The sequence below is a fragment of the Haliotis rubra genome, unplaced genomic scaffold (assembly GCF_003918875.1).
Source record: "Haliotis rubra isolate DU_JTF1 unplaced genomic scaffold, ASM391887v1 Scf8, whole genome shotgun sequence".
NCBI lineage: Eukaryota > Metazoa > Mollusca > Gastropoda > Lepetellida > Haliotidae > Haliotis > Haliotis rubra.
In genome coordinates, this window is record NW_025767523.1 from 533,272 (window position 1) to 550,704 (window position 17,433).

General features: G+C 42.9%; 1 protein-coding gene across 1 annotated transcript in view; it reads right to left on the reverse strand.

Annotated features, from left to right (window-relative positions):
- Nucleotides 1-17,433, reverse strand: part of LOC124261419 (TATA-binding protein-associated factor 172-like) — a 49,528-nt gene that overhangs the window by 1,535 nt on the left and 30,560 nt on the right. The window contains 22 exon segments of the mRNA XM_046695736.1: nucleotides 244-373; nucleotides 660-737; nucleotides 1,171-1,329; nucleotides 2,232-2,380; nucleotides 3,542-3,786; nucleotides 4,031-4,238; nucleotides 5,493-5,556; nucleotides 5,706-5,783; nucleotides 7,121-7,272; nucleotides 7,953-8,090; nucleotides 8,616-8,768; nucleotides 9,592-9,630; nucleotides 9,632-9,741; nucleotides 10,071-10,272; nucleotides 11,134-11,231; nucleotides 12,150-12,282; nucleotides 12,743-12,832; nucleotides 13,042-13,109; nucleotides 13,323-13,479; nucleotides 14,602-14,719; nucleotides 15,337-15,501; nucleotides 17,262-17,431. Coding sequence (XP_046551692.1) covers nucleotides 244-373; nucleotides 660-737; nucleotides 1,171-1,329; nucleotides 2,232-2,380; nucleotides 3,542-3,786; nucleotides 4,031-4,238; nucleotides 5,493-5,556; nucleotides 5,706-5,783; nucleotides 7,121-7,272; nucleotides 7,953-8,090; nucleotides 8,616-8,768; nucleotides 9,592-9,630; nucleotides 9,632-9,741; nucleotides 10,071-10,272; nucleotides 11,134-11,231; nucleotides 12,150-12,282; nucleotides 12,743-12,832; nucleotides 13,042-13,109; nucleotides 13,323-13,479; nucleotides 14,602-14,719; nucleotides 15,337-15,501; nucleotides 17,262-17,431 — 2,904 coding nt within the window.

Sequence of the window (17,433 nt, forward strand, 5' to 3'; positions counted from 1 at the left end):
ACAGTCTATTACAGTTTCACAGTTCTTACTCCTGCTTATTGTGAACAATCCCAGAAAACGTAGGGTAATTTTGGTCCAATTAGAATTGACTGCTGGGGGAGTAATGCCTGGACTTGATTTGTTTACGTCTTTACTGTGCCAATCGTTTCATCCACTACCTTGCAGACTGTACTTCATAAAGATTTGGAACAGAAGGCATAATCTATTTTGGCTTATTTTACCACAGCCTGGAGCTGTACGGACCTGTAAATCCTTCATGGGGTTCCAGTCATGCTCCACAAATATAACGGTGTCAGCCCCGGTCAGGTTGAGGCCCAGCCCTCCCACATGGGTGGTGAGCAGCAGCATGTCTATAGACGGATCATTGTTGAATCTGAAACAACAGACTTAAGATTGAATCCTAGTTTACATTTGTTTGTTTGTTGGTTAATGCCAAGCTCAGCAATATTCCAGCTATATTTGGTGGTCTGTAAATAATTGAGTGTGGACCAGACAATCCTGTGATCAACATCGATCTACGCAAGGCTTCTAAATGTTGGCTCTCTTCCAGATTCGAGCAGTGAACTGTAAATCAGACTTTCTATAATCACTGGTGAGTGCACTACTTTCATCAGCAGCTGCTGGGTTAGAGGACACCAGTAGAGCAATAAGTGACTGACCTGTGTACAATGTCATGTCTGGAGCCAGCAGGGACACTCCCATCTAGACGCAGGTAGGTAACCGATGGCAACTGACATCTGGAATATGATGTATGACAATTAGCTCCCTTCCAAGTCACTGCTGCAAAAACAGTCTTGTTCATAGAATGAAAGACACGAGGTTGAAAATTTGGTGCAGACAATGTCAAAATGTGGTGCTGAGTGGTTTCGCTGAAGCCACGACGTATTATTCAGCCGGGATACTTCACTGCTGCCACCAATATATTACTCATGCTAGGATGTTTTGCCGAAGGTGTTTTACAGATGTTTTACTGAAGCTGAGATGTTATAGATGTGGGTATTGGTTGTTTTACTGATGCCGGGATGTTTTACGAATGCAGAAACATCCACAAAACACCCAAATCCCTATTTTAATGCTTCTCATACTACATGGCTCACACACGTTTCTTTAGTTTACACACTGTATAAACAGAGTGATGCATAACAGTATTGAGAGTACTTTCAAACCTACTTGAGCAAATCTTTCTCCACTATATCCAGCATGCCCTTGAGCTGACAGAACAGCAGCACTCGATGCTGGTTGACAACAGGTACATCTGTACCGAGGTGACCAGTGCTGCCTCCTGGCGTGGACATGGGCACACCGATACCACAGTCATTCAGTAATTGTCTGCAAGATGACATTATATCTGTTAAAATGTTGCAACATGAAATACACTCCAGGCACATCAACATTCATTGAAAATACCAAATGGATTGTATTAATTACTACTGGACTGACACCAGGAACGATCAAATGTTTATTACAATAAATGATATGTATTTTAGCATTCACATGAACAAATAAATTGGACACTTTTTTTGGAAAAATAAATAACTACAGTCAAATCCCGATGAGTCGAATGCCTGTGTCTCGAATATTATGCATAACTCGAAGTACCTGTCGGTCCCGACCATTCCCTGTTATAGTTGTCATTATTTGAATACCGGTTACACGAATTCGACTCATAAATACACACGATGACTCGAGAAGAAAATTTGGACCCATGAGATTCAAACAACAGCAATCTTGAATACATAAGCCGAAGTCAGTCAATGAGAAGTTGATTGGTGTAGCAAACTGATCTAATTAACAAACCAGCTCGGCTCACACCTTTCCGCCTTTGACGGGTGAGTTCAAAAGGCAGATTAGTGATTTTACGGAAATCACTGTCTGTGCTAATCAGACGGGAACTGATAAGGTGCCCCTATTAGTGATAGGGAAATCATTAGATAAACAAATGCTTAGGCGGAGGAATTAGGACGGGATCAATTTTTTTCTACCCTCATAGACATACCTATGTCACGAATACATCGATAAGTCGAATTTATTACTTGGTCCCCAGATATTCGACTCATCGGGATTTGACTGTAGTTGTTTCATCTACATTTGAGTCAGGTTGAGACAAGGGACTAAGACCTACTAGACCGCTTGAAGTATGGGACATAAGACTAGCCTCAGACCTCTGACATTGGGAGAATAGATAGAAAACTACTTGTGAGTTGCAAGTATGGAAAGAGAAAGAGACTTACTTGAGTGCTGTGAGTTTGGGGGCATGTGTGAGATCCTTCAGGGACGAGTTCTGCTGCTTGAGGTGCTGACAGACGGACTCATACTTGGGGTGGTTGGTGTTGAGCACGAGGGCCGGGTGGTTGCACACCTTCCGTAGATACTGCAGAGCCTGGTAAAGAAACATCAACAGTCAGCGTCTTCAACATCAGTCTACACAGTCACCAGATGATGAAACAAACCAGGCTAGCTATTCTCGAAATGTTCGTAGCCTTAAGAACTTCTTAAGCCCATTCTTAACACATTGGCTACGATCAAAGTTCAGAATTCTTAGGGCTACGAACGTTTCGAGAATAAGGGCCCAGAGCTGTATGATGAGACCTTTAAAAAAACATGAGTGCCGGTGTGAACGCAGAGTGTTTTGGCGGTACTTAGTTTGTTTTCCAGTTACACTGGAACTCTTCACATTGAATTGTGGCACCGAGATATCCCAAACTCCAGTACTCCTATTTTCACAATATTCAGGGAGTTAGGTCCCAGCTTGGGTTTAACTACACTCTGAACAGACTTTCAGTTTTATCATGACATATCACCTACATGCATGAGGGAAATCACAAGTTATGATTGTGTTAGATGATTTCCACTTTGGTGCAAGACAAGGAGACACACCTAAGGATCCAAATTGGGGTGAATCTTAAAACACACAACCAGCAGATCCTGGATTAACTAAAACATCCCTCAACAGGTAATTATGGCTCTGTCTGACCTTTCCCAACACACAACATTGATATGTTTCTTCACATTCTTCTGCCTTTTTAGTAGTGCTTTTAATGGGAGACTAGGACTAGGTCAATTTTTCAGTCAATGCAAATCAGACATAAACCCAGTTTACACACAGACAATGTCTTGGAGTGAGTGAGTGAGTTTAGTTTTACGCGGCACTCAGCAATGTTCCCCCTATATGGTGGTGGTCTGTAAATAATTGAGTCTGGACCAGACAATCCAGTGATCAACGGCATGAGCATCGACCTGCGCAATTGGGAACCGATGACATGTGTCAATCAAGTCAGCAGGCCTGACCACCCAATCCCGTTAGTCGCCTCTTACGAAAAGAATAGTTGCCTTTTGTGGCAAGCATGGGTTGCTGAAGAGCTATTCTACCCCGGATCTTCACGGGTTGGTCTCGGAGTGACACAAGTCAATGATTACATTGTCTTGTAGAAGACTGCAAATAGATACCCTATGATGGAGCACATTCTCACAATGAATATCAGACATTCAGATTCATCCCAAACTTGACACACAAACACAAAGTACAAAGCAGTTTACATACTTGGAATATATGAGTAGTTCCCTGAGAGTTAACTTTCTTGTCTGTGTCATCCTGTAGGGTCTCGTCGATGCCCTTCTTGACACGTGAGCGGGCGAAGTCCTCATACAGCTCCACCTGGAGGGGACTGAGGTCACAGTAGTAGTCCTGGATGATCTTGGGAGGCAGATCCTGCAGCACGTCCTCCTTGAGGCGACGCAGCACGAAGGGCAGCACTTGTCGGTGTAGAGACTCCATAGCCAGGGCACCTGTAACATACATCATATATGCTGAATGAAGTTCTAGGTAACTATACAATAAGTCTCAAATATATTTATATGTCTTGACATACGCCACTTTACCTAAATCAGAAGTTGTATAGAATATGCGCTCTGTTCCTGAATCAACACCAAATTACTTTCTAAGAGAACCTCATCACCCAACAACCATCTTCTAATATTACTGGCGCCAAAAGCAGGTAAATGCTATTTTGTATTAAGAGATTCACCCCACCTGCTTCCTGTTCTTTGGTCGTGCTCTTGGCGTCGCGACTCTGCAGGATGGGCTTCCCGTACCGGGCCTGGAACTGCCGCTCGGTGCCCAGGAAGCCCGGCATCAGGAAGTCAAACAGAGACCACAGGTCCAGGACATTGTTCTGTATAGGCGTTCCGGACAGGATCAGCCGGTGGTTGCACACCAACATCTTCACCGCCTTGGACAGCTGGACATGGGGATAAAAAGTGAGTTGGGTTTACTGTCCAATATTTGGGCTGTGTCACATTCATATCGGAATATCGGAATGAATGAGTGAATGAGTGAGTGAGTGAGTGAGTGAGTGAGTGAGTGAGTGAGTGAGTGAGTGAGTGAGTGAGTGAGTGAGTGAGTGAGTGAGTGAGTGAGTGAGCGAGTGAGTGAGTGAGTGAGTGAGTGTGGTTCTAAGTCGCTTTTAGCAATATTCCTGTAATATCACGACAGGGACACCAGAAATGGGCATTACACATTGTACCCATGTGGGGAATCGAACCCAGGTCTTCGGCGTGACGAGCAAACGCTTTAACCTCGAGGCTACCCCACCGCCCCTCATATTACAGGAAAAGTGATGCAGGTTATAGATCTTCACAGCAATACATTTCATGCTTTTATTTGAACAACAGTGACATTTGGTAATGCAACATGATCAGCACTGGTCCAGCCATATGGTTGTGGTAATGTAACATGATCCTAACATTGGTACTCTGACTGGTAATGAACCATGTTCAGTGAGTCTGACTGGTAATGTATTATGATCGCTAACACTGGTGTTGGAAACCACTGGCATCATCCATCACTGGTAATGTACATGAATCTAACACTTCCAAACAAAGTGTAAAATGTAGATAACAACCCTGGTTCCCTGGTATATGGCTGTACATGATCCTAACACTGAGGTAACATGACATGTAAATGTAACATGATCCTAACACTGGTCTCTGACTGGTAATGTAACATGATCCTAACACTGGTCTCTGACTGGTAATGTAACATGATCCTAACACTGGTCTCTGACTGGTAATGTAACATGATCCTAACACTGGTCTCTGACTGGTAATGTAACATGATCCTAACACTGGTCTCTGACTGGTAATGTAACATGATCCTAACACTGGTCTCTCTGACTGGTAATGTAACATGATCCTAACACTGGTCTCTGACTGGTAATGTAACATGATCCTAACACTGGTCTCTGACTGGTAATGTAACATGATCCTAACACTGGTCTCTGACTGGTAATGTAACATGATCCTAACACTGGTCTCTGACTGGTAATGTAACATGATCCTAACACTGGTCTCTGACTGGTAATGTAACATGATCCTAACACTGGTCTCTGACTGGTAATGTAACATGATCCTAACACTGGTCTCTGACTGGTAATGTAACATGATCCTAACACTGGTATCTCTGACTGGTAATGTAACATGATCCTAACACATACCTTTGTCTTTCCATTCCTGATTATATGACCTTCATCCAGTATACAATAGTTCCAGTTGATGGTGCTGCAGAGAAAAATGTATAGATGTGTCTCCAGTGGTGTGTAACCATGGTAACAAATACAGGAAAAGGTAAAATTTTCATCATGAAAAACAACCCCTTCCTTATAAAGGAATTGCATTTATGATATTTTGAAACCACTGTTGTAGCTCACCTGAAGAAGTCTATGTCGTTCCTGACCACATCGTAGGAGGCAACGATTAAATTGTGCTTCTTCACTTTCTTCTGCAATCTGAAGATGGAAAAGAAGACTGACCATACTTACACTGACTGACTGAGTTTGGTTTTATGCCGCTATTAGCAATATTCCAGCAACATCATGGTGGGGGACACCAGAAATGGGCTTCACACATTGTACCCATATGGGGATTCGAACCTAGGCTACCCCACCGCCCTGACCATACTTACAAGCCCTGATCTACTTCAATAAGCTAATGCAATATTATTGATGTTTCGAAAAACACTAGACATCTGACACGACTATTGTATGTAACCAATGTCCATGAGGGAGAGGATACAAAATACCTTCTCAACATTATGAAAACCACAGCTGACCAACTGTTACTTATCTACCTCCATCTCACGCCATCCTTGCTGGTATTTACCTCCATCTCACCCCATCCCTGTTGTTGCCTACCTCCATCTCACCCCATCCCTGTTGGTGCCTACCTCCATCTCACCCCATCCCTGTTGGTATCTACCTCCATCTCACCCCATCCCTGTTCCTGCCTACCTCCATCTCACCCCATCCCTGTTGGTGCCTACCTCCATCTCACCCCATCCCTGTTGGTGCCTACCTCCATCTCACCCCATCCCTGTTGGTATTTACCTCCATCTCACCCCATCCCTGTTGATATCTACCTCCATCTCACCCCATCCCTGTTGATATCTACCTCCATCTCACCCCATCCCTGTTGATATCTACCATCATCTCACCCCATCACTGTTGATATCTACCTTCATCTCACCCCATCCCTGTTGGTATCTACCTCCATCTCACCCCATCCCTGTTGATATCTCACCCCATCCCTGTTGATATCTACCTACATCTCAGCTCATCCCTGTTGATATCTACCTCCACCTCACCCCATCCCTGTTGATATGTACCTCCATCTCACCCCATCCCTGTTGATATGTACCTTCATCTCACCCCATCCCTGTTGATATCTACCTCCATCTCACCCCATCCCTGTTGATATCTACCTCCATCTCACCCCATCCCTGTTGGTATCTACCTCCATCTCACCCCATCCCTGTTGATATCTACCTCCATCTCACCCCATCCCTGTTGGTATTTACCACCATCTCACCCCATCCCTGTTGATATGTACCTCCATCTCACCCCATCCCTGTTGGTGTCTACCTCCATCTCACCCCATCCCTGTTGGTGCCTACCTCCATCCCTGTTGATATCCACCTCCATCTCACCCCATCCCTGTTGACATCTACCTCCATCTCACCCCATCCCTGTTGGTATCTACCTCCATCTCACCCCATCCATGTTCGTATTTGTCTCCATCTCACCCCATCCGTGAGGATATTTATCTCACTCTCACTGCGGGTATTTACCTCTGTCTTTCACCGGGGGGCCCAGCATACATGAGGGGATTGAGATACTGCTTGTCCACAAACTTCTTCACCTCGTACACCCAGTGGCCCACCAAAGTGGGTGGACACACAACAATAGATGGTATAGGTGAGCTGTCCGGACTTGATGATTTCTGTCAGCAACAATAAAACAACACTTCATTTGGAGGCATAGTATCCACCCCAACAACAAGAAGACTAGGCCTGTATCATTTCAACACATTCTCGTCTGGATTCCCAAACCTCAATTTGATTGTGATAGAATTTGTTTAGAGAACCCCAACAACTATGTAGTGTGCAGAAAACTGTCAATGATTCGAGTGACCATGCAAAACTACAGACAGCTGAAGGAAGTCTAGTCCAAACAATGTACCTGGTAACATAAATAGCAATCCTTGTCATCAGATAAAATGATACACAATCAGCTAGTTTGGATATCAACATGACCATATTGATATTAAAAGTCAGTGTAAAGAATAACCACTCTAAAATATCCTCAGAATATATATGGAACTATTTCTAAGTCAATTGTTGAAACAAGTTTCAGGTGTAAGTAGACCTTTAAATATTCAGATTTATTTCCTTGTTACTTCACTTTCCAGCTACCGACATACAACATGGAATCTTCATGTGATGGTTGCTAGGCACCTATTCTAACCAGGAATCTTCATGTGATGGTTGCTCGGCACCTATTCTAGGGCATGGATGGTAAGATATTCAGAAGTATGAACTGAACTGTCTTTAGTCAACAGTCTGCCTTGATGTCTTGAATGAACTACAGTGTCTACCAGCACTACTATGACGTGGGACTCACCGTATACTCCTGTTCCCGGCGGAGATGGTCGCTGGACAGGATGCAGATGGACTGAAGGGTCTTCCCCAGCCCCATGTCATCACACAGGATGCCATGCAGCTGGTACTTGTTGAGGAAGGCCAGCCAGTTCACACCATCCTGAAAGTCAATGTACATTGGTTTTTATAAAACACATTGGGATGGTCTACGAACCAGGATCAGGACTGGGAATAACTTGATCCACTTGTAAAATTCTTGTAAGCAAATGCATAAAAAACAGGGCCTAGATTTTCGAAGCTCTCTTAGCGCTAAGATAGTCGTAAGTGCCATATGCCAACGTTAACATTAACTTACGACTATCTTAGCGCTAAGAGAGCTTCGAAAATCTAGGCCCAGGTCTCTAACAAAGTAGTTATTTTTTCCCCCCAGTACCTGATTGTGATAACATTGATCATTAATTGCTGGTTAAACAAAGCAGGCATTTTCAGATACAATGGCACCCAGAGTCAGGTACTTTGTTAATGCCTCAACACAGCAGCTGGGACAAGCTGTCTTCAATCAAACATCGCCAGAGTCCTCTTAAGTTGGCTCCTTTGACAAGCTTGGTTCATGGACCAAATCTGACAAGAATCTGCAAGGACAATGAACACATGATCACTGGTCCTGTGATCCTGGTAGACCTACCTGCTGATATTTGCGTAGTTCGGCCAAGATTGGGACGGAGATTTCGTAGCTCTTGAGTTTGGAGCTGTCCATGAGCTGCTCCAGGAACTGCCTCTCCTTCTCCTTCCTTGCCACCATCGCTGCCGTCATCTCGGGGGATCTCGGGATGCCAGCCTCATGGATGCCAGCCTGAAGTATTGGAGCTATATGGTACAGCATGTGTGTTTATTTATTATTTTTTGTTGTTGCTTAATGCCACACTCGGCAATATTCCAGCTATATGGTAGCAGTCTCTAAATAATGGAGTCTGGACCAGACAATCCAATGATTAACATCATGAGCATTGATCTAGACAACTGGGATGAAATCTCTCAACCAAGTCCATGAGAATGACCACCTGATCCTGTTAGCTGACCTCTTCAGCCCAAACAGGCCTTGCTACATTTTCTGCCTGATTTGTTTATAGTGAAACTATCAGTAATAGTTTCATCACAAGACTTGATCCCAAAAAAGGAACATCACCAAGAAGTGGCAATCATGGTTAGTCAGTTTTCAGTGCCTTGAAAGAAAGGCGTATTTACTATCAACAAACTAGTTGTTACATAAACCATCAATTTGAACTGAACTTATGGTCAAGTTTCATTGGACACATTTTACCGATGTGAATAGTACTATGCCAGTTACTTGTTTCATCAAAGTAATCAGTGAGTGAGTGAAAGAGACCCTTCGAAACTCTGATGCCCTGCATACTCTAGGGTTCTAGTGTTGTTTGTTTAATGCCTCCTACAGCAATATTCTAGCTATATATATAGGCAGCAGTCTGTAAATAACGAAGTCTGGACAACACAATCCAGTGATCAACAGCATGAGCATTGATCTATGCAACTGTGATACTTGACATGTGTCATCCAAGTCAGCAAGCCAGACCACCTGATCCCATTAGTAGTCTCTTACGACAAGCATGGGTTACTGAAGACTCCAGTGTTTTAACTCTCACCTCAAGGGGCATGAGTCTGATGAGAGAAGCAAAGCAGTATCGTAGCCATCAGGCGTACAGCCTCATTCTGGTCGGACATACGTCCCAAGATCGGCACAACCAGCAGCACTACATATGGCACCAGCTCCATCCCCAGCACATCGATGACGTCTGGCAGGGTTAAGGATTTTAAACCTTACAAGAAACCAATAACCAATCATCCACAAGAAATGATATGCACAATAGGTTAAACTGATTTTTGGCCAATTACCATTTTGCATCAAGTATTTGAGGCTTTGAAATATGTTATTAATATTAAAGTACAAAACTTTTCCCACATTTCAATGATCTGCATGAATCCTGCTGACACACCCTGATCCTGATGTTTGCTTTCTTTCTTAATTCCAGACACTTACATTTATTCACATTTCCACAATGTTAAGCATGTTAAGCACAGCACAGTCTGCACTATGTTTATGGAACCAACACATGAAGGATACTGGCAAAGGTCTCTACCGCCCCCTGTCTCTTCATCTCGCTGTCTGTAGCTCCCAGCATCAGCAGTATCTCATCTATGATGAACATCATCAACACCGTGGTGCGTAGCTGCGTCAACATGGCGAAACATCTGGCTGCCATGTGCCGCACGCCTGTGTACTTACTCTCTACACAGGACCTAATGGATTCCAGTTGACTAAATATCTGCAACAGTCAATGAATTAATTGGACAGAATTTTACAGATTAAGCAGCGAGTCAGGTCAGGTTCGGGTGATGTGAAACACTGCTTAAAGCTGCATTTAAAATGATTTCACCAACACAGTCTGAATGTATGTTGCAGTTTAACACTGATACCCTACTCTGACACACTTAGACCGCCTCCGTGGTGTAGCGGTTAGAGCGTCTGCCCGGAGAGCGGAAGGTCGCGGGTTCGATCCCCGACCGCGTCATACCAAAAGACGTTAAAATATGGTACTTGTTGGTCCCTGCCTGGCGCTCGGCATTAATGGGTACAAGAAGGACTGGTCGGCTCGGAGTCAGTATAATGTGTCTGAGTGGGGGTATTCATGCTTCACTGCGGCATGGTATCTCAGTGGGCTAGCACTATAAAACCAGCTTAAGTCTGGGCTAGTACAAGCAGCCGCACATACACATACACACGCATGCACGTCGTCATATGAGCGAAATATTCTCAAGCACGACGTTAAACCCAATTTCACCTCACCTCATCTGACACACTTAACTGATTTGAGGCTTACAAGTCCTTGTTATATAAGCTTTTACAATCATCAGGCAGGGTAACAAGGACCATCTTGAACATATTTGGAATCATAACTTGGCAATGAACCCTAACCTTCCCCTTCTGGCAGTAACCAAATTACAGCAATGTTTGAGAAATACCTGTCCAAGATTATCTGTACAAGGTAAGTAATGACTCCACATGAATTTGGAAATTCCAAATTGTAATGAACAAGTCAGAGAATGTTGTTCAATGCCATAGCAAAGAGCATCTTTAACATTAGCTGCACAGAGATACAACTGGGCTGAAGCATGGAGTTACTCACAGTTTCTATGAGATCATTGTGAAGAGCTGGACCTATCGTCTCCAATACTTGTAGAGAGTTCACCAACTCCTGAGCTGATTCTACAGTGTGGCTATTATCTGTCAATCAAATAAAAATGACAAAGAGTACATCAGTACTGTAGAAATCTTTAGATAGTGAACAGAAGATATGATCTTCTACAACTTGCACTAAAAGATGTTAGGATGTTTGGTCGAGCATTTTAACTAACATTCTGTCTCCAAACGTACATTTATTAAATGCCACTTTATCCGACGATATTCTTGTAGGTCAGCATTTTGTAGGTTATAATATGTTTCCATGGCTACATATGCCATTAACTGAATAGCCATGAGTTTTCAACCTGAAAAATCAGGAAATACGTCTTCATGTAGGAATGCTATGTCCGCCTACCTAAATGCTGTATGGCTTCACATGTCCACCTATTCCATAAAGGAATGCAGAGTCTCCATTCATATTCCACATAGGACTGCAGCGTCCACCTACCTATTGGACGTAGGAATGCAGCATCCATCTACCTATTCTATAAAGGAATGCAGCGTTCACCTACCTATTCTATATAGGAATGCAGCATCCACCTACCTATTCTATGGAGGATTGCAGTGTCCACCTACCTATTGCATGAAGGAATGCAGCATTCACCTACCTATTCTATATAGGAATGAAGCGTTCACCTACCTATTCTATATAGGAATGCAGCATCCACCTACCTATTCTATATAGGAATGCAGCGTTCACCTACCTATTCTATATAGGAATGCAGTGTTCACCTACCTATTCTATATAGGAATGCAGCATCCACCTACCTATTCTATGGAGGATTGCAGAGTCCACCTACCTATTGCATGAAGGAATGCAGCGTTCACCTACCTATTCTATATAGGAATGCAGCGTTCACCTACCTATTCTATATAGGAATGCAGCATTCACCTACCTATTCTATATAGGAATGCAGGGTCCACCTACCTATTCTATATAGGAATGCAGCGTCCACCTACCTATTCTATGTTGGAATGCTGCAGTACAGGTTTCCCAGAGTGAAGGAGCATTGTCTGGCAGGGTGTGACCGAAATGTTGACATATTGTGAACAAGGCACTCTCTGACCCCTGGCGCTGTATCCGGAGCTGCTTCTGTCAACAGAGTATCTTGCTATGAAGTAACAGTTTGACTTAAAGATGCTTTGGAGAGTGTTTCAATTATATCCTCATGGGTTAAGTTGTGTGGAAGGAAACCTCAAGTGTTGCAGGTTTTAGGTATTCACTGCACCATGTATGGGTATATAGTGTCAACAAACATAATCATAAACCCACAGTGAAAATACAACAGTGTGCCTGGGATGACATGACCCTCATGTACAGATAAATATGCACAGATGGTCTAAAAACATCAACAGGGTGGAGCCAATCACCATCATAAATACTAGAAAAGTAAATGTCATTTAAGGTTCAACATCAAATGTTAAGCATGGTCAAAAGTAAATGTCAGTATGTGATATATTTTGCGTATAACTACCACACTGGACAGTAAAGAAAAGGCTTCGCACTGGAATTAAAATGTTAGCACACTATTTATTCTGAACAAATTGCTGACCTCGACTTCTGAGTTGTTTTCACAAGTTCCTTCTGAGTCCACCTTTACACTGACACTCCGCTTGTACCATCTCCGACTACGCTCTGGGGCCTGTGACAAGGACATTGTGCTATCATAAGAGAAGGTAAATAAGTTTTTTTCTTGATAATTTTTTTTCATCCTGTGGCTTTTCACCTGTCAGAACAGGTGTTCAGTACTTCATGTTTCTCTCCTGTTGGGTATTCTCGGCCAGAATAGAAAGTAAAAGCCAACTTATGTTTCTTATTTAATTTGATCTATATAAATTGCAGCGTTCTCACCTTCTGCATGTTAGTCAGGGTCAGGATGCCAGTGTGAACGTCACACGTCATCTCGTGAGCCTGTGGTTCTGTTGAAGGAAGACGGAGAGCTTGAGAATACATGACACGATTATCTAATTTCAAATGTTTGCACATGTATATTTTAGTTATTCTCAGTGCAAATTGGTCAGTTTGATCAGTATGACACAACGGTAACACTGCTTCAATGATGAGCAAGACACAACATGCCTTCCTTTATTCATGACATTATGTGACAAGAGTGAACCTCAGTTTCTTCTCACCTGAATGTTTCTGTACACCTGGTTGTGAGACAATGGGGGTTGATGAGGGGTCACAGCAGAGGAATGCACATAAGTTCTTGAGCACCTTGGAATTTGGACTTGGGTTTCGCTGCACACATTTACTCAGTAGCCACGCTAGACCTTTGGAAGCTTCACTCTGTAACGGAAACAAAAATATTCAGAGGAATGGTTTAGTTTGGCGTGGCATAGTATGGTGTATGTGATGTGTTGTGTTAAGTGTTGAGGTGAGGTGAGGTGAGGTGAGGTGAGGTGAGGTGAGGTGAGGTGAGGTGAGGTGAGGTGAGGTGAGGTGAGGTGAGGTGTTGTTATAGTGGGCATGGTGATTAGTTGTGTGGTGTTTGGTCTATTGTGACAAGGAGAGATGAGGTGGTTGAGCTTTAGTAGAGAGGTGAGGTGTTTAGAGGTGAGGTGAAATGGAGTTTAACGTCGGTACTTAAGAATATTTTGCTCATATGACGATGTGCATGCATGTAGATGTGTGGCTGCTTGTACTAGCCAAGGCTTAAGCTGGTTTTATAGTGCTAGCTCACTGAGATACCATGCCGCAGTTAAGCATGAATATCCCACTCAGACACATTGTACTCCAAGCTGAACAGTCCTTGTCGTACCCATTATTGACGAATGCCAGGCAGGTAACAAGAAGTACCACATTTTAACGTCTTTTGGTATGACGCAGCCTGAGTATCGAACTCGCGACCTTCCGCTCTCCGGGAGGACGCTCTAACAACTACACCACAGACGTGGTCTGAGTGAGTGAGTGAGTTTAGTTTTATGCCACACTCAGCAATATGGCAGCGGTCTGTAAATAATCGAGTCTGGATCAGACAATCCAGTGATCAACAGCATGAGCATCGGTCTGCACAACTGGGAACCGATGACATGTGTCAACTAAGCCAGTGAGCCTGACCACTCGATCCCGTTAGTTGGCTCTTACGAAGATTACTGAAGTTACTGGTCAGGTTACTGAAGATTCATTCTAACCCGGACCTTCATGGGTCAGAGAGGTGGTCTGAGGTGTTTAGAGGTGAATTGATGTGAGGTGAGTGAATTGTGTCTTGGCATGTTGAGGTGAGGTGTGGTGTTTGGTCCAAGTGGTGAGGTATTGTGTGGTATGATTGTATTGAGGTGTTGATGTCTGGTGTGTAGTGGCTATTCGTGTTGTGTCATTTGCTTGTACAACAAATAGTCCTAGGTTTCTGCACAGGAACAGGGACACCCTGACGACTAGTCCCCCCTGAGGTACAAGAACAATGGCTACCTGGAGACTCCGGTTCTGCTCCTTCTTGATGCTGTCCATGAGTGGTCTGATGACCGGGTTCAGTTTCTCTGGGAGTGCGTCCAGCACAACCGCCGCCAGAGCAAGGCTACTCAGTACCCTGCAATACAGACACCTTCTGGTTTATACAAAACTCCAGCCACCACATTTCAGCTCAAGGCCTCTTCATGGCAATGAAAACACTTTTCAAGGCTGAGTGTTCCAATATTTTTTGTAAACAGAATACTGGATTTTTCTTGGTTATGATGGCTGGCAATTTAAAGTCATTTTCTCAGCATTTTTTCAAATTCAATGTCTTTTCACCCCTGTATAAAATCTGTTTGTTAATTTCTTGACTCATTTGTGAATTCAGCAGAACTTCAAGCAGGCCATCTTGAAATGCATATGAAAAGATCTTGATTTTTAATACACAGATATGATTTGAGTTATGAGATATGATGATGTTGTAACTTTTTCTTACTTTCACAAATGATTGTAATATAAAATCAATCAACTTCTTCTTATACAATTTCACAAATTTCAACATTCCTTCTGCCCGGTCATACATAATGTTGGATGTTTTCTCTTCTCACCACCCCCGCCCATCTCACCCCATTTTGTTTATGGTTCAACACTGAACTCAGCAATATTCCAGTGATTCTCACATAATGATCATCCATACCCTCACAATCGTTAAACATATCCTAATGCAGCAGTGTCTTTATGACTGCATCTCACCGTATAGTCAGTGTGTTTTGCTCATGGCTGGTCTGGTCCACTGTCACCTGCAGCTGCTTGCGTCGATCCTCCAGCGTCTGCAGCGACCGAGGCTTGATGGACCCTTTCACCTGCTCAAACAAACCCATGGTGAGGTGGTTTGCCTGCTCAAGGGTCAATATCGCTCTGAAAATGTAACAAACACAAGATTGTTATAAATACATCAATCTACTTCTATACTTCACATTGATTAAAGAATCCTGCATCTTAATACATACGATTAATTACATTACACTGTATGATAATACCACAAATGCCCTGGGTGTAAAACCAAGATGCTGACTATCTACGGTGTAGGACCGAGATGTTGACTGACCAGGGTGGACAAAGATGTTGATTATCGAGGATGTTGATTATCGAGGATGTAGGATGAAGATGCTGACCACACAGGGTATAGGTTGGTTCGTTTGATGTTTAAAGCAACACTCAACAATATCTCAGCTATATGCCGGCGGTCTGTAAATAATCGAGTCTGGACAAGACAATCCAGTGATGAACATCATGAGCATCGATATGGTGTGTCAACCAAATCAGCTGAGCCTGACAACCCGATCCCATTAGTCACCTATTACGAGAAGCATGGGTTGCTGAAGACCTATTCTAACCCGGATCTTCACAGGTCACAGGGTGTAGGACCAGGGTGCCACCTACCCTGGATTAGGGACAGGGGTGAAATTTACCTTGGATTTAGAAGTACCGTATATGACTGTCTATAAGCCGAATTTTGAGGACCAAAAAAAGCTGTCTGTAGAAGGGGGTCGTCTTATCCATGGATTAACGCTTTTGTCAAACTTTTTTCCAGGGGTAAGAAAACAACATCGTATCACTTCGCGTGAACAAACAACAGAAGGCGACTTTGTCAGTAGAGACGTCAAATTTGCAATTAAACATCACTAGACAAGATTATTTACCTTTTAAGTTCTAAGTTGTTTTTGCTGGGCATTGTATTATTTGCAGGGATTAAGATTACTGTGTGTATCAGTTCCGGAAATAGCAATCAGCTGTGCACACGTTTCCCGGCGAACAAGTTCAAACACGCACAATAATATAACGGGACGAATTCTGACGCAGTCATCAGTAAAATATAATACAGAATACCATTATTTAACCCAAAGAAATATATCCTAGCATTGTGTAATTTTAGTTACAGTTTTTGCTCTATAAATTAATTAAGATTACCGTGTGTATTTGAGCCAGAAATAGCAATCAGCTGGCACACGTTTCCCGGCGAACAAGTTCAAATATGCACAATAATATAATGGGATGAATTCTGACGCAGTCGTCAGTAAAATAAAATAAAGAATACTATTATTTAACCCAAAGAAATATATCCTAGCATTGTGTAATTTTATTTACAGTTTTTATGTAAAATATATATAATCAACACTAAGGTTATACAGACCCTCATTAACGTGGTAAGCACATGGAATGGGGTAAAATACGGAAGCCATTTAAATTCACACATTTTTACCGATGTTACTGTAAACTAGCAGTCAATGGAAAACGAGGCGGTAATCAGTTCGTGATTGTTGAATGGGGTAAAATAAGCAAGCCAGTTTGTTGCTACAATAAATATGATATTTAGAGAAGCAAAATATATTATGCATTTTCTGTCAACTACATTTCGTTTCGATCCGTGAGTAGACATAATATATATGACTGTGAATTCTTTGAATAATGTGGACCAAAGTTATAATCATTGGTAACTGCTGTTGTCTGTGGTTTGTGTTTGCCGCGATTAGGACCACATTGCGGGGGATCAACTTATGCATGAAACATACCATTTTGACACTGATTTTAAGGGTCAAGTTTGGGGTCGTCTTATCCATGGGGTCGTCTTATAGACGGTCATATACGGTAAGTGGCTGCAGTAAAGTGCTACTCACCCTGGTTGGAAGATAGAGTCTATTGCGATCCCCTGCTGTCGGAGACTGGCGATGAAGTCCTGACAGTCTGATTGCATCCGAGTGAACGATATTGCTATTTCATCAAAGTATATTGCTTCACCTAAACATTCTAGGATTTTGGTTTTTACATCTGCGGGGCATTCACAGGCCT